Source organism: Buceros rhinoceros, unplaced genomic scaffold (genome assembly GCF_000710305.1).
Source record: "Buceros rhinoceros silvestris isolate BGI_N320 unplaced genomic scaffold, ASM71030v1 scaffold37936, whole genome shotgun sequence".
NCBI lineage: Eukaryota > Metazoa > Chordata > Aves > Bucerotiformes > Bucerotidae > Buceros > Buceros rhinoceros.
Genome location: NW_010418810.1, coordinates 16,217 through 43,802, shown reverse-complemented (window position 1 = coordinate 43,802; position 27,586 = coordinate 16,217). Strand labels below are relative to the sequence as shown.

Here is a 27,586-nt window from a genome sequence, read left to right as displayed (position 1 = left end):
TACCCACCCACCCACCATCCTGCCATCCAAGGTGATCCTCCCCTACCGCCCCCATCCACCCCTGGATGAAACTGGTGTACGGCTGCTGCTCCCCTGATCCTGTGCCCTTCCGTGTGCTCCAGAGAGGCCTAAGTGGTTTGTACCTGGACGCAGAAGGGGTGATCTTAACGTGTGCTGCATTATCATCCGTTTGCAATCGGCTAATTAGCATGGTCCGTAGTTACTGCAGTTTGTTGACAGGGACATTATTGGTTTTTACCCTGGAAAGAAACGCTTCTGATATAAGTTTGCATATCCTTAACTGGAACATTTTTGATGGGAAGCATAAGCCACTTGTGCTTTGCCGAGCATCAGGGAGACCTTCTCAATATAAAACTGCACCAAGTGGAAAGTACCCAAGCTAGTAACTCATCCCTGTAAGTTCCTGCTTTGACATCCTGCCCCGCCTTGTTTGCAGAGCTTTCCCTCTGGAGGGGGGCAGATGAGAAGCTGTCCTTGCCCCTACTTTTCTAGAATTACCCATTTTTGATACCCACCAGGGGTGTATGTACGGTGTAACCGATCATACTGGCGCTTGCCAACAGCGCCAGCAACGCGGCTGAAGGGACCCTGGCTATTTCTTTAACATGTTCTTTTTTAAGTTCAAATTACTGGTTTGGGACCTTTCTTGAGCTGGCTGGAGAAGAGCTGCTTTTCTGTTCAGTTGCTCTATTGAACAGCTTAAACACTGCAACTGGTGTCTTTCAGATCCCTCCAAAACATTTACAGGCTAGTAAGATATTCTTCTGGAATTACTGCAGAGTCAAGATTATCTTTAGTGTGAATCCCTTACAGCACAGACATTCACCTGTATGAAATCATGGGAGGCAGAAATTAGCCCAGTTTGGATTTCTCAGCAAGCAGTGCAGAGGGAGCGGTATTTTACTACTATAAATACTACTTTAGTTCTTACATTTCGACTCTTCAGTTTCTCAGTGTTCTAGGGAGTTCTGGTCCCTACAGAATGAAGGAAACAGGCTTTGAAGATTTTCTTCTTTGTTTAAATCGATATGTTCATAACACTGAACTATGGGAGTATCATCTTTAAAAATTAAGACATGATGAATATGAGTGGTAACACTAGCCCAGGGTAATAATCCTTGCAGGAAGATCTTTTCTCGTCTGTGCACAGAATGAAAATAAATGCAGGTCAAATATTCAGAAGCCCCAAAATCAAGTTGGGACGCTAATGTGTGCGAGCAAACCGATCATCAAAGGACCAACTGTGAACTAAAGCTTAAGACCTAGGAACTCTGAAGTTTTTATTGATGTGACAACATCTCTGTTTGAAGAAAAATAAAGTTAATGAAATGTACATGATGATAAACTTCCAAGCTTCCACAGATTTTTCATAAACAAAAAACATTCATGAATCAGTGAACCACAGCAACAGTAAGGCCCTCCCAGTTTTGCAGACTGATTTAAACTTTGAGCAGGAAGGGAGGAGGGCGCTTCGATTCAAGTCAGACGGGGCAGGAGGAACTGAGCTGTCCAAGTCAGTGTTCTGCTGGCTCCGTAAGCTTCGGCGTTTGTATTTGGGTGGACATTCAGATAGATTGTGGCCGCTTTACATTAAGCCAAACTTTCAGAAGTTGGGCAGTAAATGAAGACAGGACATAGAAAAACTAAGTAATGCTGGATTTGTTACAAAACCAAGGGATACTGAACAAATCTGAGAAGCATTTCTGGCCATCTGAAAACCTGCAGATAAAGCAGTATTCCAAATTCAAGGCATGATTCTGAGCCTTCTGGGAAAATTATCCCCATCAGTTGAGGTTAGGACTTGTGTTCTAGCCAACGGCTCAACGGGTCTGCGATTTCCAGGCTCTCGAGTTCGGTCTGAGGCTAACAGGATCTTCATCAGTGGCGGAGGCAGCAACAGCTGAAGGAACAGACTGTGGCTTTTCCAGTGGATTTTGAAGTTTTTGTTTCTGAAATGCTAAATTCCATCATGGGCTCTTTCATCTCCACCACAGGTGCAAAACACCAGCAATGCTAATTCCATCAATCCAGATCCTATTTCATATGCAGAAATTAACCCAAAGGCAAGTAATAAAAATGCGTACATCATCCCATTCAATTATTCAGCAGTTTTGCAGACATACTGGAAAAAATCTAGCTTCCAATATAAAAATTGTCTATGAAACAGTCTAACTTCAATTTTTCTCCATGGATCATAATTCCACATGTTTCACTGGGTCTGTAGAAGAGAAGAGAAAAATAATGACTCCATTTCCAGCCGCCTCAATGGGCACATTGGTTTGATAATTAGTATATAAGCCCCCGAGACTTGTTCTTCACAAAGCCACTGTGACGGAAGAACAATTCATATCCGTTGTGCACAGTGGCGCTTTAATTAAAGGTTAAGATAGGGCCAAGCTTATAAAATCGCAGGAACGGTGAAGGTCTTTAGCAGAACTGGAACAAGGGTGCACTGTTGCGCTCTGGTCTCTTAAGTTTCAGAACCAGGTTAAGTTACACCAGCCTCACTGAGCCAGGCCTTTCTGTCCCGTTAAAATATGCACATTATTTACTTCACAGATTCTCTGTGCAAGCCTTTGCATGGTGCGGGCTTACAGAGAAGGAGTTAACTTAACCCCAGTCCACACAGGAAGGAAGGAAGTGGCAGAAGCAGGGCAACAGAAAGATTACCGTGTGTGTGTTGTCCTGGCATCTTAGCTGGTGATCCCGTTTCTTTTTCTTTCTGGAAAAGACTCTGGAGCAGTTTGATTTCTTGGTCGTAGTCCTGCCATTCTGGAACTATACGCATCGCTGCTTGAAGCTTGGGCTCTTTGGTCATTGGGTTATTACACTGCAAACAAAACATACAAACTGTTCGGACACTTAAGGTGTAAAAGGGGGTTTATTTACTGAATGGAGAAAGGCTTCCCCTAGTGGAATGAATCCGCTGCTGGTGAACAACACATGCCTTTATTTCAGCTACAGTAGTCTGTAACATCATTTTCCAAATTCATAGTAATGTCACTGTTCCAGGTAGGAAAAAATAGAGAAGGTAAAGGAAAAAACGGAAGAACTGAAAACCTTTAAGTAACAATACAGGGTGAGCTGAGATGTGAGGCAGGAAGCGGCTCTAAAATTGGTCACTATTTTACAGGAACGAGGGAGCCGTACTGCACTTACCAGATCAATGGTTTTTGCTCTCTTCTTTGAGGAATCGTCGCACCATGTTTCACACCACAGCCACTCCTGCGGGAGGGATTTAATTGGCACCTGGTGGATCATGTTGTTAGGCAAATCCTGTTGCAAAGAATAAGAGTTAGTAGCAGTTTCCACAGGGTGCAGGCTGGAAGGAACAACTAGATAGTGTTGAGAAGTTTAACTTTGGTAAAGAGGTTTTTTCCCAGTGCAAATAAAAAGCAATGAATCAAACTCATTCCATTCCAAACCAAGTCCTTTGGAAAATCCCCTGCATACTACAACTTTGTTGAAAATTAGAAATTTAGCAAACAGTATTAAAGCAGTAATATGAATCCAGTATCAAACCTGTACTGGACCAGTTTGGAGGACTATTCTTAATTAATTAAAACCACTGTGTTATATTTTCCATCCACCACAGTACAAGCCTCATTCCCATGTTACTCACACAGTGCACAGTAAAGCACTGGGAGCTGGATAGCTCAAGAAATAAGTACCCAGTCTTACGTATTTGTCTTGGAGTATGCTGGAAAATTTGATAGTCTTAAAACATTTATGGGGAAGGTGTTGTTTCCACCCATTGGTTATATTCGATGCTATCGATACCTGCCTCATTTGAAGGCAGGGCGTAACGAGACTGCCACTGGCATCTGGCTGTGACTGAAGCGTGGCCAGGAAAGGAGAGGTCATCATACCTACCATCATACCCCAGTAAAACAAACCAAACCAAACCCAATAAAACCACACCTGATCAAGGTTGGACAGACTGTTCGGATCCTGACTAAGACCCTGATATTGTCCTCTTAGTCGATCTCCAGCTGCTATCTTTCTGAACTTCTTCAGATCCACAACATACAGAGCACTGCATGGAGATGATGCAATTAGTAATGACATTTGAGTGATGGGTAACTTACTGCAGCCCCAGTAGACCCCAAGATATAATATGCTAAACCAGTCCCTTGGTGCCAGCACATCCAATTATCTAATACAAGGCAGGGAAGCAGCTCTAACAAGATCATGGCACGTACAAAAAAAAATTTTCAACAAATCTATCTTAGCTTTGTTGTCATGCAGTCCCTTCTTCCAACATTTGTTATTAACAAATGAAGATGTCTGGTTAGTTAACACTTCAGTTCTTCATCTGTAAAAGCTGTAGCTTACTGAAAGTAACTTCAGTGTCCCTAGTGCTTCAAATGGACCATAGGCCATGGAACCTTAAAGAGGCGACAGTAAGCAAAAAGTGGTTCACTGCAGCATGGTAAACCTCAGCTAATTTTCTGCTAGTTCTAAGTTGCAAAAGCTTTTCCCATTATTTTGAAAAAATTTAATTCTTTAGTACCTGATGTGGTATTTTCGTCCAGCTAAATGACTTGCCCAGTATCCGGATTTCCAGAACCTGTAGCCATCCATTTCTCTTCGACTGTCACAGAATGGAGTATATCCATAGGGAGCACCATCCAGATTGAAATCTCTTAATTCCTTCAGATCTGTGCGCACAATCTAAGGGAAAGGACATGTTATTTTTATTGGTAGAAGCCTGCCACAGGTTACTTTGAAATGCTGGCCAGGATTTAATTTAAACTGAGCAAACAAAGTAAAAATTACCTGTTATACTCTGCACTCTTTTTGCATTATGTTTAAAGCTGAAGCAACTAAAATAGAGCTTAAAATAAACTGGTAGGGGTTGGTTTGACAGCTGAAGTGCCAAACTGTTGCTTAATAAGCAGCAAGAATTCCCACTATACATGAACTCTGCTCTGATCCTTTGTATCCTTCCCCTTGAAAGACTGCAAACCCTTCAGGGATGAAGGCTTTTTAATGTCTTCTTGACACAGATGTGGCAATAATGCTACTCTAAAAATACCACTCTGGTGGGGGGAAAATGCATTAATACCACTTCTATAAACTGAGCAAAAACTGTCTAAAATTAGGACAGCGTAGGTAGAAATCTGTCATAGGTGGTCCTTTAGTGTAAGTGGTACTGGGTTTAACTGACTTGGGATCACACTGTACACATGCCAGAACACCTGAGGCGTTTTATACTTGTGTGCATAATCTGTACTTCTCAGTTTCAGTTTTGTATGGTTTTGAAGGGGTATTTTGGCAGTTCTCAGTGCACATCTACGCTGTATTCAAACCGTTCAGGCAGTAAGCACATGCAAAGCCTTACAGACATCGTTTGCTTTGCAGCAGGACACGGCTTCAGACACAAAGGATTTGCCTTCTCACTCCTCTGAAAGCAACTCGGATCTGGCCAAGGTAAAAGCAGGGGGTGAGAGGGGGAGGGTGTTCGGTGACTTAGAAAATACCATATGTGGTAAGTGATCTTCATGCTGGGAGAACAGGCGGAACTGGAAAAATGGAAGGGTGAAACAAGAATTCATTTGGCAAACTAGCTGGAATCACAGGGAGTGAATGAGGAACCAGACAAAAGTAAAAGACAGGCCAACAAAACCAATCTCTGTGGGAACAGGCAGAGAAAGCAGCACTCACTGGAGCATGCTACAGTTACAGAATCAATCTTCAGTCGTGCCTGCGAAGGCTCAAACTTGCAATCTTTGCAATAACACAGAAATTGTATTCAAGAACATAACTGTTCTTAGAGAAAAGAAAAAAAAAAGAAAAGGAAAAGATCCAAGTAATTCCAACCTCTGTGTTACCTGATCAGCATCCACAAACAGGATTTTATCAACAGCTAATGGGAAGAGCACATCTAGAAAGAGGATCTTGTAACCCCAGATGATACGCTGTTTCTCTGTTTGCTGATGAAGCCAGCGTGGCCACTTATACTGGACAAGCTCATACTGGAAGTTATACTTCTCTGCCATGTACGGGATGAACTCCTGCAGAGGGAGGGGGAAAAAGTAGCTTATCTCAGTTCTGTGTTCCTCTGCAGGAAAAAGAAAAGTGCAGCTCAAGAGACAGACTTAGGTCTTACAATAAGGCACAGAACATCAGAAAATGAAATACCATGAAGAGTAGCTACAGTTTCATTGTTACTTCAAACAAAGGCATAACCCCAGACTGAACAATCAGTACAAACTGTAAAGCCAGCTATCATAAGACAACTAAATATTTTGGCATTTTTCCCCACGCAATTACTTACGAGTCTTTTTATAGTAATTCACAAATCCGTTTAAAAGGATGCATTACCCAAATCGTAAAATTTCGCAGATGGGAGAATTATTACTTCGGGCTGTGAAAAGTGGTGTAAATGGGCATAATAAAATGAGAGGAAAGAATTGGGAGAAATTTTTCACTAGAACAACTTGGCCCACTGTGAGATCAGTTGACATTCATCTGTGAAGCTTCCTCTGACACCGGGAGAGCACAGGGTTAGCCAAGGGATGCTAGTACAACACCACTATTAGGGAGGGAAGCTTATTGTTGCACCACCCCGAGAAGAGATGACTGACAGCAGCAGGGTCACAGCATAGCCCACAGTCACAGCAATAGGAACGTTGCCAATTATTTCCCCTCAAGCTCATGCTGAAGGGGTGACTCTCCAAGAAATACTACTTCCTAATATTAAATGTTAAAAGTTGCAAATTCCTGAAAGTTTTGACATCCATTTATTGACCTCTGGGTTCTGTTCTGAATCCTGCTGTTTGGTTTACGATGTGTCACACACGATTGGTAAGTATTCCCAGGAATACTCATGCAGGGCCTGTGTCACACTCTGCAGGCACTGCTCATGTACCTAGTCAGTCTGAAACGTGGTTTTAACGTCCCCTCTTTCGAAGCTCTCTCCATACCTTGCTTCTCTGGTAGTTCTTTTCCTATAATCTTTCAACCTTTATGTATCAGATCTAAGTTTGTAGCCCTGAATTTCATCATAAAATCTACACCTTCATTGCGTGAGTCACACACACAAAAAGTTCAGATTCTTTCAAGTACGATTTTCCTAACATGCTGGTCTCTTAAATATTTACCTTCAGCATGAATCCACTGTCAACCTGTCTGTTACTTCTCACTGCTTTCTAGGCGGAACCGTCAGCTTACACCAACTTGATGCTTTCTCCAAACAGTAGGTACACAGGCAGGTAACCATACACGTGTTTACACAACAGTATGGTGCACAGGTTGCAACCTTTATTTATTAACTTTTCCCCATAATAGAATAAATTTCTAATTAGTTACAAACCTTGAACGTAGGTGATAAGTAGTTCTTCAGAAACCAAAACTTTAAAGGAGTCTTAGTATGTTTCAGCACAGACAACATCATTATGCTGTCAAAGGAAAAAAAGAAAGCGTTTACAGGAACAACCGTCACTCACTAGAGGTCAGCTGTGGAACAGATGACGAACTGCTAGTTTACATTATTAGACTCACTGCAGTTATGTGTCAGGTAACAGATCTTCTTCACACATGAAGAAAAAGCGGGTCGCTTTAGCCTACTGCAAATTACTAAACCCCCCAAAATTTATATAACTAGTCAGAGAATATACAACCTGTTGGCTTTCACAGTCTTTGCAGAACAGCTGCTTTTTTTCCAAAGCAACTATGACTTATTCTGTAACTTCTTCACAATAAATTTGTATCTGGTTATATTTTAGCAAGAAAATTTAGGACCAGCAACATATGTATTCAACTAAGTCTATTTTGAACATATGAATGTTATGCAGACAGAAGTTCCTATAACGCAGCAGATGCAAAATCTACAGGATCTCTGACCTGCTGAAAATTTGGGGTTTTTTTATTTTTAATATATATATATTCTTGCAAATTCTAACTTTTTTGCTGTGGAAAGCAGGGCACACTACCATATGAGACCCGGGATTCAGATAAATTCTGAACTAACCGTAGGAATCTTTCATATAGGTGTCCTGAAGCCACAGAGAATATATTTAGTACATCATCTTTCTCCTGTTTCACATCTTCAGTCTTTTGTCCTCCTGTGAATCCCCTGAAAGGACAAATGTGTTTATATAAAGGACAAGATAATAAGGGCCAGCTACATCGGAAAGAGTCCAATGGGTTATAAACTGCTACAGTGTTGGTTTAGTACGGTACGACAGTGGAGTTTAGTGTTGTCCCCACACTGGTCGGGGTATCCTCCCCAAGGCAGCGTGCTGCAGACACAGACATGGAAGAGTCTATAGCTTATATAGGAACACCTATTCAGCTGAAGGATTCTGGCTGACATGCAGCTCCTGGACATGAACAATGTTTTCAGGCTCCCAAGTAGCAGTGGGGGGAAGGGAGGGTAAGCAGGTGCGAAGCAGTAACCCAGTAACCCTAGAAACAGAGGGGTCCTATGACAGACAGCCCTAAATTCAAGCAGTCTTAATAGACAGCTATGGACAAAACCCTATCACCTGTCTAATAGTTTTCCAGTTTCAAGAGACTTGCAGGTTATTATTGAATTAATTTTACCATTTGAGAGATTCCCAGAATCCGGATTCATTCTCACTGGTACCATCACTTAGAAGATCTTCATTCATCATATCTAGTTTTTTCTGAACCTGAAAAGCGTAACATGGCTTTAGTGAGTGGAACCACATATTGGGCAAGTAGCTATGGTGTGTTATTTTGCCACTGGCTCTTTGTATCCATTTGAATCATGTCCAGTGAGCTGATAGGTAACCTAAGCTGTCTGGAGAAACAGCTCAGCAGTGAACTGATATTTTCAGATGAGATTCCAGAGCTGCTTTCAGACACCAAAGGCACGTTAGTCTACATGGCTAAAATGCTTTGCTAAGAGGTGTTTAGTGACTGTCCTTGAGGACAGAGACTGGCAAAGAAAAACCCTCAGAGAAACCAACCAAAAACCCAACACAACGCCGCCACCACTTTCTGTTTCTAAGTACTGCTGGCCACTGAGATGCCACAGCAGATACAGAGAGGAGGCAGCAGAACGTCCCAGAATTGCTCTAGCACAAGTAAATCCGGTGAGGAGGCGTGAACTGGAGGTGTTATAATCATCACCTATCTATCAGTTGTCCTCCTCAAACTTTTCAGCAATGTCACTATCTGACAGACAACCCCAAGAGACGATAAATTACTCATTTATTCTCACCTACTCTATAGAAAATGTATTACCAGATGAGTAAGATGGATGTGTAGAGATAAAACACTGGCTCAGTGGATACACTGAATGTTTATCACTAGACATGTTTTCTTCTCAAATCAGAAGCACAACTGAGTCAGTAAACTGTGACCATAATTGTTTCTCATGGACTTACACAGGAACAGCAGTTACATATCATTCTCTCTTGCATCAAAAAAACCAAAACCAAGTCTACAGATAATTCTCTTTAGTATTGATACTGTGATGTGACCTTTGTGCAAACTGCCTCAAATGTATGCTCGTAGGAAGGGATCGTCAGGCCTTCCTCAAAGTTTCTTCCCCACTATTGGTCAGTCTTTAAGAGCCACTCTAGTTTTTAAACTCACCTTCACTTTAATAATTTTGCTCTTGAAGTTGTTGAGAACAACAATAACTTCGCTAGCTTCAGGTGGAGAGTCTGTGCCGTCATGGCTGGAAGTACAGTGAAATACTGGCCTTTACTACAAAGCAGAAATATGTTCTTTATTTCTTCTACACATTTTTCTACACGATATCAAGCCTTAGCACTGTAGAACAGGTTTGAGACGTGACAAAGTAACAAATACATGTATCTGAAAACACACCTACTATGGGGTTTAAATTAATTATTTCATCTCACATAAGTTCAGTACAAAATGTCACCTGCTCTTCAGCTCACCACACTTTGTCAAGGGAACTGTTAGATCCATGTATGACAATGCCTAGTCCAAAGGATTCACAAGAAAAAGATTATATTTCTTATGCTGTCCTACCTGTAGATTCTGTAGATATCCTCAGATCTGCCTTTCCTCAGTCGTAGAGTCCAGGCACCCGGGTTGGCTTTTAACTGGAAGTAACCCTGTAAGGGAAGAATATTCATCAGTTTGCAGAAAATGCAAATGTAGGTAAACCAAGTTTTTACGTCACGTGTTTTAATCTGGTATTTTGTCTCTGCAAATAGTTATTTGTAAGCCAGCTGATCAACATAACCTTAAGGCCTTAAAACCCAGAAAAGAGGAGGAACCCCCAAAGAAGTTCCATCCAAAATTGTTGGTTTTTTCTGTAAGCGACGCGAGTATGAAAAGGTCTAGCGTTACTTGGTAGAAAGGGAGAGTCTTCAGGGTGTTCCGATGGGAACAGTGCAATGCCAAAGGCTTTTTTTGCAAACACTTGTCTTCCTGGAGTACCAAGTGACTTTCAAAACGCTAGCTGACAACTAGAGAACAGTGCACTAAAAGGCTGCCTACAAAACAAAACCAAAATGAATTTTAAAGCTTTACAGACTCATATTTCATCCACAGCAGGAAACAGTACGTAACTGATATGTTACAAGGTATCTCTTGTACACAGCTTAAGAAATGACAATGTGAAACTCAAATATTGTGTACAAGTCTTGTTGAAGTTTCAGGCTCCAGGAGTGAGTATCTTCTTTTGTGATTTAGATTATTACACCTATAGAAGATAAAAACATTTGTAGGGATGATTCAGTGTCCCATCCAGTTTTGTACCGGGACCTCAAATGCCTGCAGTTCCAGTGGGAACCAGTCCGCTTTAAAAAACCCTAAAAAAAAAAAATAGTCAAAAATAAAAGCACAGGGCAGGTTGCTGGTGCCTTCGTGCACAGTATAGAGCCTGAGCTGAGGACAGAGATTCCCAGACACCGCACTGTGTACTGTGGTATATGCCTGCTGGTTTAACTATTTGGAAGAAAGCCACTTCCAAGCCATTAAGCTTCAGCCCCTAATGTACACACACACAACGTGATCACACATAAAATAAGGGTCACCTTCCTTTCCACAGTAAGGGCTATTACATCATCATAGGACAGATGTACTTTGGCTAAGAAAAGGTGTGGAGAAATACAAAGAATTTTAAACTAAGTATTTAGCATCGGTGAACACTTTTTCCTTGTTTTTTCTTTAATACATGTAAACATTGCTAAAAACCTGCAAAAGAGAATTTACTCCAGTTTTTCTCTAACATTACAGATCAAGAAAATATCCCAGTGGCTAAAGTCTCGTGCCATAATTCCAATGGCAAGAGGCAATTTCAATTGCCTCTCTCATTGACCAGTGCAGACACTGAAAACGGGCTGATGCTTTACGCAGCTACTTCATAAAGGCAGCTGCAGGGAACAATCATATGCCTGGATTTCCATCACCTTTTCTCAGCTAAATTAAGCCATTCCCACTTCTGTAATTTTCTGGAACTCTGCTGACTCTCGTCATTTGTTCCGTAGAGCTCCTGAAGAAGTGGGTCCCAAAACAAGACAGCTGTCCACCTGAGGCCTACGGTATCAGGCCGCAGGATGGTCTGAGGAGAACCCTAGAACTGTCTGCCCCGCCGTGGAAAGAGGTTGCTTAAGAATACTGACATCACTGTAAAGATACTCCAGAAGACCCTTCTCAGCCAGCTCAAGGGAAAGGAGTACGTCTTGGAAAAGGTAAGAGACAAATAAGCACACTGCAAGGTTTAGACATCAACGTCAGGATCAATGTAGTTCTGATATATCTGCAAGCAACTGTGGAGTGTAAGTAACGCCCCACAGCCACAGCCCACATACTAGGAAGTACTCAGTGGTTTACACAAGCGATTGTGCTGCCTGCAGGACCAGCTATTGGTTGCCAGTCTCAGCTGAATGCTTACCAAGTTGGCCATAACAATGGTGTCAACGATGACAGGATTGGCTGATGTTCCCAGTGTAAACTGGAGGCCCCGAGGTGGCTGTCCAGTAGTAATATCATAGCAGTGTCCTTCCAGAAGCAGATACTCCAGTTCATATTCTGCAGCTACAATACTGTCCACCTGTAAGAAGATACTGCTGAATTCAGCACTAGCTCTAAAATGCAAATTTTCAGTGACTCAGTTGCTCTCTTCGATAGTCACAGCAATTAAATAACACTTACTTTTACCAGAGTAATTTTATTAAACAAATACCTAGAAATCCTCAAAGAGCTCAGCTCTTTCAAGTGACAAACTTCACAGACATACTGTTAGGAGTGTCCCTACCAAAAATATGTGAATCGTCTCAACTGGTAGTATGCCAGGATAAGAAAAGGGAAGGACTGTTGCTCTATTTTACAGTTATTATTTTTTTTAACATTAATGGGAGAATGTAGTCAAGTAAGTGAAAGGTCTGGCATCTTTGGTGGGGAAGGTTGTCCTGCCGCTGCATGTGCCATAGCCATTCTGCAGACAGAGAGAGGACATCAGTCTCCAGAGCTGCAGTCTGGCATCCCATTATGCTGCATATTGCATGTGCTGGATTACACATATAAAATTATTGGTTTTAATATATACCTGCAGTTCTTCAAGGCCAACTAAATAATGGCTTATTTCAAGGGAAAGGGCTATTTGACCTCCTCATTTAACATTTATTATTTAACATTGCACCCTGAAGTCCAAAATTTTCTACTTTGCATCACACATGGATTTTCTGACTTTCAATGTATGTGGTTTTAGTGTCCATCTCAACATGGTAGTGTAGCGCATTTTGTAACCACTTACTAGCCCACTATTTCTAGATGTTCTGAAAACTATTAAAGTTAACTGTTAACAGCAAGAGGTTAATAATTAGCACTGAACATACTCTTCTTTTGGTTTTCATATCCTTTTTCTTCTAAACTCTAGCCTCTTGTATTTTGCTTTCCTCCTCATTTTATCCCTGTGTATGTGGGGCAGCACTGCCCAGATCAATATTCTTAGCAGTCTAATTCAAGGCCTGTTCTAGCAGCACCCAGCTTCTAAACTACTGTAACTGAGTGGATTTCTGCTGCATAGGTTTTACTGTTGTACTGATACTGCATATCCTTTTGTGGGCCACAGGAGCGTTTGCCAGTAACCACAGCTGGTGAACACGTAGCTAAAACCAGCTTGGTGGCTTCTCAGAGCAAGGGAAAGTAAGTAGAATTGACTTACTGGAACATGGCTCAGATCTTACTCAAAAATTTCTAGAAAGAGGTTTCTGAAAAATAACAATCTTATTTTGAGTTGTGACATTAGCTGTAGATAGCTCTAATCCAAAAGAATTTTTCAACTAATAAAGTGAAAAAGTTATTTAATGACCAACAGAGTTTGTTTCTAGCTCAGGACACTGAAATGTTACATAGACACACTCAAAGCACCTGTAGGATCTGCTTCAAGCCTACACTATTTTTCAATCTTGGTTCAGGCATCCATGAGTAATTGAGAACCACAGCTGTCAGTGAGCTTAGGTTTACCTGCATCCCTCCTAGAAAAAAGTTTAAGGGTCTACAAACGTAAAAGGCGTTAATCCACAGTTCTATGTTTATTAGCATTTTAAAATTCTACATTTCTTACCCATTACAAAAATAAGCCCTGGAAAAATGCCACCATTTAAATGAAGAAATAGGAAGACATTGATTTCTCTTACCTCCTCTAAGTAAATGTTATCAAGGTCATATGGGGTTCTGACAGATTCCACCATCCAGCTCTCAGGAGTATTTAGGTTCAAAGTGAACAGTGGAGATTGGGGCATATCCAAAAACTTGGCAATTGGTCCTGGAGCGAAGTTATTCTCTGCTGTGAAAGAAATCTCTGGCTCCAAAACATAGCGATAAAAGCTGAAATTTCAGAAGGAAAACGTTGGAACTTATTTCTGCCAAACTTGGCAAATATTTTACTCATATTGAACTTGGTGATGGTATCGGCTTTCCCAGACCTCCAACATCTCTCAGGCTTTGTACAAAGCAACGCAGGTTGAGTTGACCTTAGAACAGGTCAGAAATTTCACCTCAAAGACCAAACAGAACGTGCAAGACTCAACCACTAAGATCAATAAGTTATATTAAGATTAATAAGTTATATTAGGATTAATAAGTTATCACCTCATGCTATCCACAGATTCCCACATTCCTTATGGGAAATCAAGCCATTACAGAAACGAGCTCAAAGTCGTTTTGAGCTCAAGCCGTTACTGAGACTTCCTGTAGGACATTTGACCATGTTTCTGTGCTTGCACCACATTCCAACAGGTTTTTCTTTCTCTCTCTCTTTTTAGCCGTGGCATGGTATCACTTACCTTTTCAGAGGCATGTCAGAAAGCTTGGACTGGCAGTTCATAAACACTCTCAGGTTCATGTTTATCAATTGGTTCAAAACCTAAAATAACGAGAAAGGCACCCTTTAAAATGCTAACTAGGAAAGCTGACCACTGTTTTTATGACAGGACCTCAGGAAGGCAGGTAACCTGCTCATTCTCAATCCTCCGTTCTCATTATTTGCTTTACCACACCCACCCTTTCCTTGGTGGTTTTAAGAACAGTGACCTGCTCCCTCACAGTGCAGACATTCTTTCGGGGATGCAGAGACATTATTCCTCAAGAATAGAGTCACTGCAAACTAAACTGTTAAAATGGTGAAACTAAAAGCTATCTAGATGATATCTAAGCATGAGCTTATATCATGTAGTACAGTGTAATTAGTTTTCCCGCTAAGAAATGTATTGTGCAGCTCAGACATACTCCGAGAAGGCCACTGGTCACAACCCAGTCAGGGAGGAAGACAAACATTCCAAAATTACAGAACTGAGATGACTTTTTGAAATCGCCATAAAGCGCTTTACCACATTTCATACACACCAGAAGTAACGGAGCAAGTCTTTGTGCATCTCTGGTCACAGGATCAACAATAGCCACAACATCAAAGTATGTCTCCCCCTGTTTTGGTCTCAGTTTAACTGCACTGAACAGAGGAAGAAACAATTTTGCAGTATCAAGCATATGGATAACGATAGGAAAACCACTATCTCTCTCCTTCTGATATCAAATTACTTCCTAAATGCTGTGTGCCTTCTGAAACTAGAGAGAGAAAACATATATATGTATAGAGATAGGTAGACAGATAAAACTAATTTTGGGTATTTCACTGTGCCCTGAAAACTGTTGGGGACTTTCCTATTGCTACTTGGATTTACTTATTTGTTTACTTTTAAAGTTAAGTGCAACATAAACCAATGGGAATCTTAAAAGACGAGGAGAAGCATATTGCTCAGCAAATGCCAGCAATCCTATACCTGTATCGTTCCTCAAAGAAATGATACTCAATCCTTGCCTCTCCTTTTGGCTGAGCAGAAAGAAGAGCATCCACTTTCATTACTAAGTCACTTGCACTGAAAAGAAGAAAGAAAAAAAGAAAGGTTTACAGACAGTCAGAAAATGTGTGTCCTCACCACATTTCTGCCAGGGAGCAGTAAAAGAGAAGACACCTTGAATTCAGATACACAAACTAACACTTCTACTACCTCTCTACACAAGCTCTGAAGAATTTACCATATTTAAGGGTTAAATCACCATTAATTTAAACAGGTTGCAGCCTTATTGCTGAGGGTACTGAAGGGTTTAACTCTGTAACAAGTACAGGACAGCTGGTATTTTAGGGGTCAACCATGGTACAGGCACACCGTATTCCTGAACAGCACCAGCCTCTCTCAGACCCATAAGCAATTCAGACCAAACCCTTGTTTCGCAGCAGTCTTCCCATTTTACACTGCAACTCTCAGAACCAGGAAGCAACCCTGTAAGTGGAGAAACTGTAGAGAGGGGGATTCTGTCATTAAAAGATAATTACTTCTGACAATTTCTTCCTTTTTATTCCCATAAATCTTCAGACTAGTATTTTAAGAATGTATTTAATCTTGAAAATGTAAAACCTCCTGGAAGTTCAAGGAAAATGGATTTGTGCATCATAGCTTTGCCAAGAAGCACTACTGTAACTTAAAGGTCTGTCAGCCTTTCCTGAATTAAGTAAGACTCACAGATTTAGAGAGACAGCTGTTTAAATTGTTCATACTGAAACCACAAGCGGTGAAATCTGCCAAGTTCTGCCATGTTCTCTAATACGGCAGATAATTTCAAAAGCTTCTGAAAAACTTCGGCAGCATTCAGACAACAAAACCCCCCAACCACTGCTCTGTCCAAAACTAGCCTATGTTCAGAAGTGTACCATCTTCCTCCACCTTATGACTCATACTTCTCTTTGGATTCCCAACACAGCAACGGATGCAGAAGTGTTTAGAATGCTGTTAAAAGTTGTCTTCCTAGGATTCAGAGTCACACAAGATTTCCACACAGAAGAATATACACTTAACTTACTTCACTGGTCTGTAACAGTCAAGCCTGTAACAAGTCACAGAAAAATGTAATGCTAAAATATGAGAGAAACTATCTCTTACTATGGGCTCCAACACACAAAAGGACTTCAGTTCTTTTGAACCTGAAGATTACTTTCTTTTGATTAGCTCACCTCTATGCTTTTTGCAATAACTACCTAGAACTATGATTTCATTTTTCTATCTCTACATCTTTTCCTGTTATTTCTCCTTAAAAAGTTAAGTGGTTAGAACTCAGCATTAGAACAGATTGAAATATGTTACTAAAATAATTTTTATATTGACAGACCAAGCAGACTTTACTGAAGTGCAAACAGATTCCGAAAGCATACTCCACTGTCTCATTTTCTTCCCTTCTTTCTTTAAATCAATACTGTAGTAATCCTGCATATGAGTCGTGAAACTCTGACAGATTGGAGGTAAATGGTTTAAAACAGTGTGTCAGTTAAGATTTAGCTGGGGGAAAGACTCAGAAGAAATCTGAAGTCCTTAATGAAAAGTTATGCTTCTCTTCCATTTTTAGAGGAGCAGAAAGGTGACCTGGTGCAGAAAGCGTTTTCAAGGATGAATAGCATTTTATACCACTTTGTAACACATCCCAGAGCACCAAACAGCTCTTCTGATGCTGCATACAGACATCTTCTCCGTTAGTAAAGCTGTCACCAGCCAGAGTCAACTAAACCTTAAATCAAACTTCATCTACCTGAACAGAGCAATGAATTTAGCCATCCCATAGGCTGCATCACCACCCTCAATCTTTACTTTTTCAGTCCACCTGTATCTCCCTCTTCTCCCCCAATCCAAGAAACCACTTCCTGAACTCCTCAGGTAACATATCAGGCTGTTGCTGCCCACGCTGCTGTGATCCAGGGACTACCTCAGTCAGTACCAATAGATGGCCTGCATCATGCTGACACTTGAATGGTTCTGCAAGTAAAGCCCTACAGACATGGGCACTTTCCCAGTCTCTTGCTGCTTGTCGAGCGAGACTCCAGCCAATGCAACTCCCCCAACTCCTGTTGCGACGTAATGGACTGGCCATGGCAGGTTGGTACTGGATATAGAGAACGAATCAATGATGAACTCTGAGCACAGTGCCATAGTAGGGGTTGCTAGTACTCTCAGAACTGCCTCCTGATCTGAGGGATACAGTTACAGTTCCATACCTCCAGGAGACTGTGAACTACAAAGATGTCGCTACACCACTTTAAACCAAATAAAGACAATTTACATCATCTTCCTTTCTCACCTGCCCTCTGAACAGCTGAGCCTTGACCATACGAACACATGCATGTTTGTTTATAGCACCTATCCAGCGGGTACTCGGTTAAGCTTTCTCCATGGTGCAGAAAATCACATTATCACAGTACCACCACTTTTTGTAAGCCTCTTCATGGTTACTTACAGGTCTTCTTCAAATCCCAGCTGCTGTATCTGAGATTTAATTTTCTGTCCTGATGTCTTCAGTATGATATTCTCAAGGAGATGAAAGTCGTCCTGATTGAACATCTCACCATCCTCTAACGGGCCAATAATCTACAAAAAAAAAAAAAAACAAACAAATCCAAACAAACAGGATCAGCATTACTAGCTAAAGGCTACACTGAAACAAAATTCAAAGATGCATTAAATAAAATACTCCAGCCCAGTCTCAGTAGGTCTGTATTAAGGCCTGTATTAAGGTCAACGGCAGCAGAGTTTAACAGATAAACCCAGCTATTTAGAGCCAAGAGTGCCAGACTAAGATATAAAATGCACACTTAAAATGTTCACTGGGTGCTTGGCTGGCAAAACTCAGGCACATTAAATTGTACATGCAATACTACATCTTGAAGGGGCAACAGAATACCAGGCCAGTTCCAGTAAGACTCCAGCAAATCTCACTCCTCTGGCCTTTGGAAGCCTAAAAGCTACCTAGACAGTTCTTGCTATTTTGCTAATGAGAGAAATAGAATACTACAACCCATCACTTGGTATTTTTAACCCATTAAGGTACCTGGGGTTTTTTCCTGACTAGGAAGCACATGACAAAAGAAAACTTCATGCTGTACATGTGCCTGTATTTCATTATTTGCAGTGAAATACTACTGTAACTTCCTTTGCCTAATTTTAAGTGGCTGTCATAAAAAGAGCTGGTGGAAGAGACCAAAGCTGCTTGGCCAGGGCCAGATACAGCAGCATTTTGCTCCATAACCAAAGCAGCACAATCATTCTAATTTCTCATCCCTTTCCACCCCTGGACTCAATTCACGGCCAACAGGAAAGCAACTCTGTTATTGAGAGATCTGAACTTGTAAAAAAACGCCAACAACTAACTCCACGTAGTACAAAGAAAAGGTCATGCAGGTCTAAATAAATCAAACTGGAATCAGTCCTAAAGACTGCTGAGACTCTGTGTCTGATCCCTAGACTCTGCTGCTCAAAATCTGCTTCCTTCCCACATGTGGAATATCCCTTCTACTGGTTGATCTTACCCTTCCATTGCTGATCACAGCCCTTTGCCCCTTCTTCAGCTTTAGAACATCTCTGCAATATATAGCATGGGACAGAATAAAGTCCACCTTGGGAGACTCAAAGGCTTCTTTGAAACTATTGATATCCATACCCTGAAAGAAAAGAACACTCGACATTGAAACGGGAAGAAAATTACACCTCTGCTCAGTTTCTAAACGCACCTTTTTTGTTTGTTTCCGTTCAAGAACATCTTTATATCATGCTAAAATTTATTCCGAGGCCCCTTTTCTTTGTGGTCTTAAACTTAGGTCTTACTTGCTACCTCCAAACATTATCTCAACTTTTGATGTCAAGGGCCACAGGCCTAGTAATTTTGCTACTTAGACGAGTTGTTCCATTCTTCTGTTCTTAAGCATCTCTTGCTCAACTCTTTTAAAACTACTTTGAGGAATGTATTTTTTTTTCTCAGCTTTTAAAATAAGATTATAGATCTTCCTTAACCCCCCCCCCAAGAAACAGCTGACTCATTTAAATACATCTCTGAATCCGCACTACTTCTGACTTTTCAAAGTTATGTAGCTTTGATGCATATGAGGATTTACTTTATTTTTAGATGGACTGTGGGAAGTTTACCTTTCAGAGAAAAAAACCCGACAACAAAACCCAGCCAAACCAGCAGTGTTACTGTTATTCTATCTTTTGCCTATGAACATACTACACTAAAAAAATTCAGTAGATGAACAAGTGAAGTACCTCGCCTTTGTAAATGCCAAACACGCTTACCCCAACGGCAAATTCTAAAATGTCGGCTCCTGCCTCTAGTGCCTTTGCAGTTTCTTCTTTTGCCATTTTGGTGATGAAGTTCTTGGCATTATTTGACGTTTGTGTCTGTAGAGCTGCCCATATGGCTTTAGCAACAATTGTGTTCTGGCTATTTGGATCTTCACTAGGATTATTAATCGTGCTAATTCGAACATTATTGCTGGATTTCTGTGTTTAACAAAATATGCATTAGGAAAGTTTTAGATTTCAGGTGTGTTGTAAATGACAAGAATAAGTATACTACAATAAACGCTGTAGCAAAAGCTTTGTATTTCTTAACCAGAAAACGAGGTTCCAAATTGGGTAAATAACAATACCAGTTAAAAAGACCTAATTTAACATCAAGTACTTAGTTTATGTATAGTCAGCACTGTGATGGAAATCTTCCAGGTAATATTGTGCTACAAAGAGATACAGGACCACAGCCACCAGCCAGAGGTCTGTCAAAACAGTGGGTTAGGAGTGAGCCATCTATTTTAATGATTCAGTTATCTTCCCAGAAGTGAGACAGAGGAGAGAGCAATGCTTATGTTCATCTCCATACCAAAACACAGACAGCGCCAATTTAAAGCCATGGGCTCAAAAGAACATCTTTTCTTTACTGGATTGGCTCAGTGCCAAGCGGGGAATCTGTCCTAGAACAAAAAGGTCAGTGATGTTCCAGCCCCCACAAAGAAGATGAGGCTCAAAATTAGAGGTCCTGCAGGGAAAACCAGTCTCCCCAGGTCATCTTCAAGGAAGAAGCACAACCAGTATTTTTCACTGCTTTATCAGCACTGCTACCCCATTCAAATGGGAACAGTACCTACCTGATGTTTAATTGCATCATACAGCAATTGCCTCCCTGAAGGTTTATCAAAATCACCGACAATCCAAAAAGTAACTGGTCTAACAAAGGAATCATCTGCAATTTAAAAAAAGCATGGGAGAAATTTGAGGGTGAAGGGAAGGAAAGCCTCAAGTTTTTCCTCATTTGGAGGAAAAATATAGTGCACATGCAAAGATTTTTTTTTTTAAAAAGTAGAATTACATAGGAAAGCTATGGATGAAGCTAAGCTATGAAGTCTGGCAAGACAAGAAAAATAGTATTGGTATTAGGTTTCATTTACTTTGTTCAGAAAACCCACATGGGACTACATGCATCACTGTTTCTAAGCTGGATTTTTTTTTCTTTTTTGCTACCATTTTAGTTTAGAAATTATAAAGGAATCTATAAATCAAGTTACAGATTCCAACTAGGGTACAGACATACCACTTCTTCATACTGAAGCTGTTAGTTCACAAAATCATTTGCGTATAGAGAAAAAAGTGCTGAATCAAACATGCATTTAAACAGCTTTCTTCATCTCCTGCTGGTTCTAAAACCAACGTTATAAAGAAACCGGAAATTTCCCACAACAACAACATACGAAGTCCTAAAGCATGAGTTACCATAGATCTCCTTGGAAGACATTCCTGGTCAAAAAGCAGAAAGGAAAGGGGGAAAGGAGAGAGACATTAATAACTTGATAGTATTCCCAATGTGCATCAAGAAGGTGCAGCACTGCACTGGGCATAACTCAATCACTAACATTGAAGTCCACAAGTTTGTGGTAATTTTATTAGAATAAGCTTTGACTTTTTCTTCCCCTCAAATAGAGTGATGCTTTATCTTCATGCTACAGCACTACTTGGTACAAGTTTCATACCACACCCTGAAGGCATCATTCTGTAGACCATTTGCAGAAACTGCCATGCCACTACGACTTGGACGTTAACCGTTTCTGTTACCTTCCCTCTTCAAACACCAGCATGACAGCGCTAGCTCAGCTGAGCTGAGCCAGCAATCCATATAACTTCCCTATTATTTTAGAACATTAATTTGCTACAGCATTACTGTAATCAGATACCAGTTACTAAATATTGTAAGTGACAGGAGAGGCAGTGACCCAAAACAGTCAAGCTATGGGATTGCAAACTAACATACGCTTTCAAATGAGCATGCAGAGGTGGAGGTTTAATTAATACATTACAAAGGGAAAACAAGAAACTTGTTCAGATCGAAGGGACTGAACATGAAGCACGGGCAAATATGAGACAGAAGGAGCAAGGGGAACATTTAAGGCAGTGCATGCAGGTGGCAGTGGCTGGAGATAGTACTGGGGAAACTTGTGAGAGTCTAGTAAACACAACAGACAGGAACAAGAGGAAGTGGTTCCAGTGAACAACAGCTTATTTACAATACCTAACCGAAATGGGTAGAGGAAAGGCCTGAATAAGCTCTGTATTACGCCTGTGCATTTCTTACACTGTGAAGTACAACTGAGTTTTAACACTAACAGGAGACCGTACGTCAAACAGTAATAAAACAATACTATCACTGAAAAAGCAGGGCATGCACTGGAGCAATAAACCAGCTCAGACCACGTTAGGTGTTGTCTTCTGTAAGGGGCGGTAACAATTTTCTGCTGAATCGATGTAACTTTCAGTAATTCTGAATTACAAGACAGAGAGCTAGAACCCCTTTTGTATTTTTCTAGTCAGTGTCACTGCAGGATCAGAGGTTACACTGCTGCGTGTCTGGTGGGCATGTGCAGTACAGCAGGAGCACGTTGGATGGGACGTCATTATTCACTGAAGCTGGGTTTAAAGAAGGGAATATTCTTGTTCCGTGTAGATGTCATACATATATTTTTTAAACACTTCAATTGCACCATTACCCACAGGCTTGAACAGGGCTTAGTGTGTGTGTGCTGAGTACTCTCTATATGCTTGGAAACACACATAAGATTAGATTTGGGTTCATAATCCACTGTAGGCGTTACCTTTCTTTGTTAAGTAGGTCATGCTGTTTGCGACAGCAGCTGTCTTATCTTTGGACTCCAACACGGTAAATCGAGCAAAGTCATCCACAAAAAAGTTATCTGAGGAAGAGAAAAAGTACTAGACACCAAAGAAACTATTCCACGTAAAATGAAAGAAAAACCCACTACTATTAGCAGAACATTAAGAACACTTCCCATTTTGTTCCTCACGATACTGCTTTTTACATCTCATTTCCACTGTTCGTATATAAGCTGAGGAATCTATTTTTGTTGTCTCATAAGTTACACTAATAATTACATTGCATATTTCATAGGCAGAAGTCAGTTGAAAGAATTGTTCAAGTCTGAGTTGTAGTTACATAAAGAATATACATTTAAAAATTCACTGTGTTACTATTTGTCAAGCAACTCAAAAAAGCTGGTTGTACAAGAGGGGTTGCAATCCTGTTGTTATACAGCATAGTCATTGGATTAAGTGCCAAAGCATTTAGCCATGAAAGGTTCTGCTAAATCGTAATTCCAGAGACAACTGTCACTCTCTGCTCAAAAGAAGGTTAGAAATAAGAAACAAGCTGCTGCTTTACGTGTCATATGACTGTTCTTAGCTTTTGCCAGCATTACTAATTTCTCAACTTCATGAGTCATAATCCCCTAAAGGTTTGTTTAAAATCAAAACAAATACGTTTTGAAATATCTGTAGATATTGTTGCACATAACATCTCCTGCAGCACCAGGGCTAGAACATCACTTGGGGTGATAGTTAATACTTTGCCACTAGAGTCTTTGACTCAGATACTTCAGGTTTAATGCAATTAAAAGCATCCCTTACTCATTCCTGTCAGATCGAGGTACTCTCTGTCAGATGTTAAGATTCTTGAGTTAATCCTTGGAACAACATTAGGCTGGTTCATGATATACTCAACCACATCTTGGTCATTAGATAATTCACCCTGAAGAAAAGGAGAAAGAAGGAATATCTGTTATTTCATATATATATTCGCCTCGGATAACTAAAATAAACAAACGAACACCACCAACCCCCTCCAACATAAACAGAACAAAAACATAGACATGCAAAAACTAAAATCAAAATACACACAAACACACACACACACAAAAAAAACCCCAAAAACAAACCACCACCACAGAAACCCCCCAGGAAATTATGCAAATTAGGTTGTCTTGTGTATTACACATTCAGGGACCTTTGAGTGAGTTTTTCGAAATCTTGTTTCTTTCTGAGGTCACAGCTGAATGCAGCACCTACCAGATACACAGCTCGCTGGAAGATGCTCGTGGTTTCCAGGATTTTGTGCATTGTCACGGTTTCTAGGTCATCAGGATCCATCTGATCTTTTTGAAAAGGCATTCCATTGAACAGCACGACAGGGAGAGGACCTACTCCAGTCTGCTCATAGTAAGCTCTCGCCGCCTAAATACGGGGAAGGAAGTAGCTTTACCTCGTCAGCCCATTACCACGAGAGTTCATAGAATTTCCACACAAATCTATTCTTAACACACTAAGATGTTCTTCCAGCTTTTATGATACCGCAAATACTAATTTTACACAGTGTCTATATCTCACATGCACAAGGTGTCCTTGCCTTTCAGAGTTTCAAGGTAAAAAAGTTACTTCTTAATACAGAAATGAAAAATATCCCATTAAGTTCATACTGTAAATAATTCCAATGAGCACTTTCTAGTAACAGCAAAAAAATGCACAGCAGGAAATCTGACTTTGCACACGGAAGCAACTGCAATGCAAGCAGTGATAGTTGTAACGTGAGACAGGGTAGAGGTTTTTCTTTTTGTTTTTTAAGAACATGTTTCTTAAAGTTGTGCGAGAGCATTTACTTGTGGGGCAGGGAATTATTAAGTCAAGAGAAATTTCCCCATTTCATATAGCCACTGCAAAATACTCCATTATTGCTTTTGTTTTGTTTGGGTTCGATTTGGATTTAGTAGGTAAACTGAAAAGGTCTCTCCTGTCATACAAAAATGTCTGTCTTTTATGAGTTGTGATTCCCTCAAACATGTTTTTCCCTTCACTTGCCTACATAAGAAGATGGAAGGCACCTGCACATATGAGCCTATTTCTGTAACCCTGACCGCACTCCTTACATTTACACAGATGATACTACCTACACCTGTAACAGAGCTATATAGACAGTATTTCTGTTCTTTCTTTTAGAGTATTCAATAAAAATATAAACATTCCTCTACAGAACCTCACATAAAATCTGCTTCATCTCACATACAAGTGATCCAGTAGTCATTTGCTCTCCTAATTTTCTCCAAGCAGAAAATTATCAACCCTAAAAACATTTTTAAGAAATTATTTGAGGAAGATTGTGGAATCCCTTGCTATAGGAAAGGCATTTGGCATTCATCATCATTACTTATCTCACACAATATTCGAATACCAGTAATGAGAACCCACACCAGTCCCTCCCAGGCATTAAGCTCCTCGGTTTTCTCATGAGCCATTCCATCACCTTGATTTTTTTCAGGCAATTTTAAACTCTGCTGAAGTCTGCACACCAGTAGGAAAGCATAACTTACGAGTCACAAGGAAGTCATCTTGTTCTGATATTATACATAGAGATTTTTTCAAAGATCTAGTACAATATACTATGTGCATTATGTATATTATATAAAGCTTTGTGCTGAACATAAATTCTTACAGAAGTATTACTAAATGTCACCCAATGTGATAACAAAATAGCTACCTGGTTAGTAAGGGAACTGGATCAAGAAATTGTACGTAACTATCTTTTCAAAATGGTATTGAAGCAAAAAAAGGTGACAGAAGCTCCACTTCATGAATTCTTACCTTTCTGTTTTGATCATAGGCAGAATCAATCCCCAGAATGCTGTTGACTTCCACGTAAGGATACTGTTTCTCAAGAACACTAACCACATGCTCCACTTTCAGCTGAGTTCCTGATTTTACTTTGTTATAGATCTGAAAGGGGGATACAAACACAATTTACAGCTGCAACTGCAAAGCTTCTGTGTCTATCAAAGGTAAGTTGACCTGTCACCTCTATTTGAGTAATTACAATAAGGCATTAACAGCCAGAGTGCAAAACATATATTTGTTATTCATTTATTAGCTGTAATAACAGCTCCTAAGCACTTGTAGCTCTTTTGTATAAGCCTGTTTAACCTTTTAGTCATTCCAGGTACATTGGAAGGAGGTAAGTATCATGTATTTCTTTAAATAATAACTTGTATCTTTAATTAGAAAAGGTATTTGAGGGAGGGAAGTAGTGCTTAGGGGAAAAAAGGCTCTAGTGAAGCACATCTAAAGAGCCACCTTGCCCTCAGAACTCAAGACATGCTTATAAACAACACAGACCTCCCCCATCAGGTAGGTAACTGTTTCCCTCTTGAAGGCACCAGCTATTTCTTTGACTTTCGAATACATACCCCCAAAAAACAAGAATAAAAGTCATTGTCTTAAAGTCACGAGCTTTAAGTTAAATGTTAGGGTATGTCCTAGCTTGTCAAATTGTATAACAAAGTCAAACACAAGTGAAAATGGATTTACTAGCACCTATATTATCCTTTGATGTGGCAAAAGTATGCAGTAGGAACTGTTCACACCAAATCATAACAATGAAGGGATACAGCACTGCAGAACCCATTGGCAGAACGAGGAAAGCAGCAGGATCAGAACAACGTGCAGAAGCGTTGTCACATTTAAATCTAGTCTCACCTGTTAAAAGTTACTCAGAAGCACTTTACAAAACATGTATTGTGTAATATTCGGAGAGACTCGGAGTACGGAGTCAAAGACACATTTCTCCCATTATCTACCTATAAGCACAGTAACATAAATGTACATACATGGAAAATAGTAAAAGACTCATTTCCCTTTTAAAGGAACACTTACAGACATGACAGTCTGGAAAGCATAATTACTGTCCATTTCTTGTGCCACATAATTGTATGCCCTAAGGAGGGCAACACCAGGATCCTGAAGTCCATCAACATCCTCCGAGTCATTAACCACAAAGACTACTCCTATCCTGCAATCAAACAAATCCCCAGATCATGAGTTTATTACACTAATAAATAATCAGCTCTTCATACAACCATCAGCTAGGATCACCATCTTAGATAAAGGCTTTTTCTGGAAGAGACTGGTAAGATTTTGAGCAGAGCAGCCAGGAATCAGAACATATAATCTCTAATGGTGAGTCCATCAGAATCTTGATTTTCATCTCTCTTATCCAAAGTACTGGCTTTTAAGGTTCTCCTGGACTGTTAAAAAAACTGAAGTCTGTTTCACTAGTGGCAAAATTTGTATCAAAAAACTTTAAAATAAGAAACAGTATTTAGTAAGTGCCCTTCCCAACCACCAATACAAGATATGTAACATTTCTACAGTGTCTTCACAATGAGGATTTTACAATTGCAAAAAGTCACAATAATAAAACTGAGGTAAAAAAAAATCCCTTTAAAACATAGCAGTTACCTCAGAGGGATGTGGTTACTGAAGAACATCTCTGCCACATTCAGTAATTCTGCAGTGGTCTCATGAGTGGGATCTACTATCAGCACCTGTGTACAAATTACAATTCAGAATGAATTTAGGGCCCTTTATTCACGCCAAGTGTTTAATAATTTTAGTGTAAAAAGGGCTGAACTCCAGAGAAAGAGATTATGCATTATTACACATTAATGTTCCCACAGCTTGAGGCAGTTCAAGTCCCTATTTGTCACTTATCAGAGGAGTCTTTTTTTCTACAGGGCCACCCTGCCACATGGCAGGAGTTACAGTACAGAATCTGCAAACTCCGTATTAGATCTAACTTTAAGGAGTTTACCTCGAGCCCAGAAGGACACCTGGGATTAAGCTGAGGGCTGTTGATCATCTTTTGAAGTCTTGGGGACGCAGGGATGTCTCAGGAATGCTTTCTAACTGAAACAACTGAAGTTGTTAAGAGGACACTATTTAACAAATTTGAGGGATTTCATTAACCAACTTCAGGTATTATCACAAAGCTGAAATGCACCAAATTCTCACTCAGCAGATAACAGTTCTTCCCATTGATGAAGCAATTTTTGGTATCTAAGTGATGCCAGAGATCATGCTCAGTAATCTCAGAATCTCAGCCATACCTCACTAGTACGAGTAGAACAAAT

At 40.3% G+C, this 27,586-nt stretch overlaps 1 protein-coding gene across 1 annotated transcript in view; it reads right to left on the bottom strand.

The window, feature by feature from the left end:
• Positions 1-1,985: 1,985 nt before the first annotated feature.
• UGGT1 (UDP-glucose glycoprotein glucosyltransferase 1) overlaps positions 1,986-27,586 on the bottom strand; it is a 39,433-nt gene continuing 13,832 nt past the window's right edge. The window contains exons 14-40 of the mRNA XM_010138674.1: positions 26,916-27,001; positions 26,331-26,466; positions 25,266-25,397; positions 23,700-23,864; positions 23,262-23,382; positions 22,433-22,531; positions 21,060-21,083; positions 20,438-20,532; positions 19,590-19,796; positions 18,827-18,958; positions 17,758-17,888; positions 15,258-15,353; positions 14,824-14,926; positions 14,265-14,344; positions 13,617-13,806; positions 11,870-12,028; positions 9,997-10,082; positions 9,592-9,676; positions 8,572-8,660; positions 7,997-8,101; positions 7,340-7,424; positions 5,856-6,038; positions 4,535-4,695; positions 3,943-4,057; positions 3,181-3,297; positions 2,692-2,851; positions 1,986-2,239 (exon numbers count right to left, since the gene is read on the bottom strand). Of these exons, the coding sequence (XP_010136976.1) occupies positions 2,214-2,239; positions 2,692-2,851; positions 3,181-3,297; positions 3,943-4,057; positions 4,535-4,695; positions 5,856-6,038; positions 7,340-7,424; positions 7,997-8,101; positions 8,572-8,660; positions 9,592-9,676; positions 9,997-10,082; positions 11,870-12,028; positions 13,617-13,806; positions 14,265-14,344; positions 14,824-14,926; positions 15,258-15,353; positions 17,758-17,888; positions 18,827-18,958; positions 19,590-19,796; positions 20,438-20,532; positions 21,060-21,083; positions 22,433-22,531; positions 23,262-23,382; positions 23,700-23,864; positions 25,266-25,397; positions 26,331-26,466; positions 26,916-27,001 (3,168 nt within the window). The 3' untranslated portion in view covers positions 1,986-2,213. The remainder of the gene's footprint in view (positions 2,240-2,691; positions 2,852-3,180; positions 3,298-3,942; positions 4,058-4,534; positions 4,696-5,855; positions 6,039-7,339; positions 7,425-7,996; positions 8,102-8,571; positions 8,661-9,591; positions 9,677-9,996; positions 10,083-11,869; positions 12,029-13,616; positions 13,807-14,264; positions 14,345-14,823; positions 14,927-15,257; positions 15,354-17,757; positions 17,889-18,826; positions 18,959-19,589; positions 19,797-20,437; positions 20,533-21,059; positions 21,084-22,432; positions 22,532-23,261; positions 23,383-23,699; positions 23,865-25,265; positions 25,398-26,330; positions 26,467-26,915; positions 27,002-27,586) is intronic.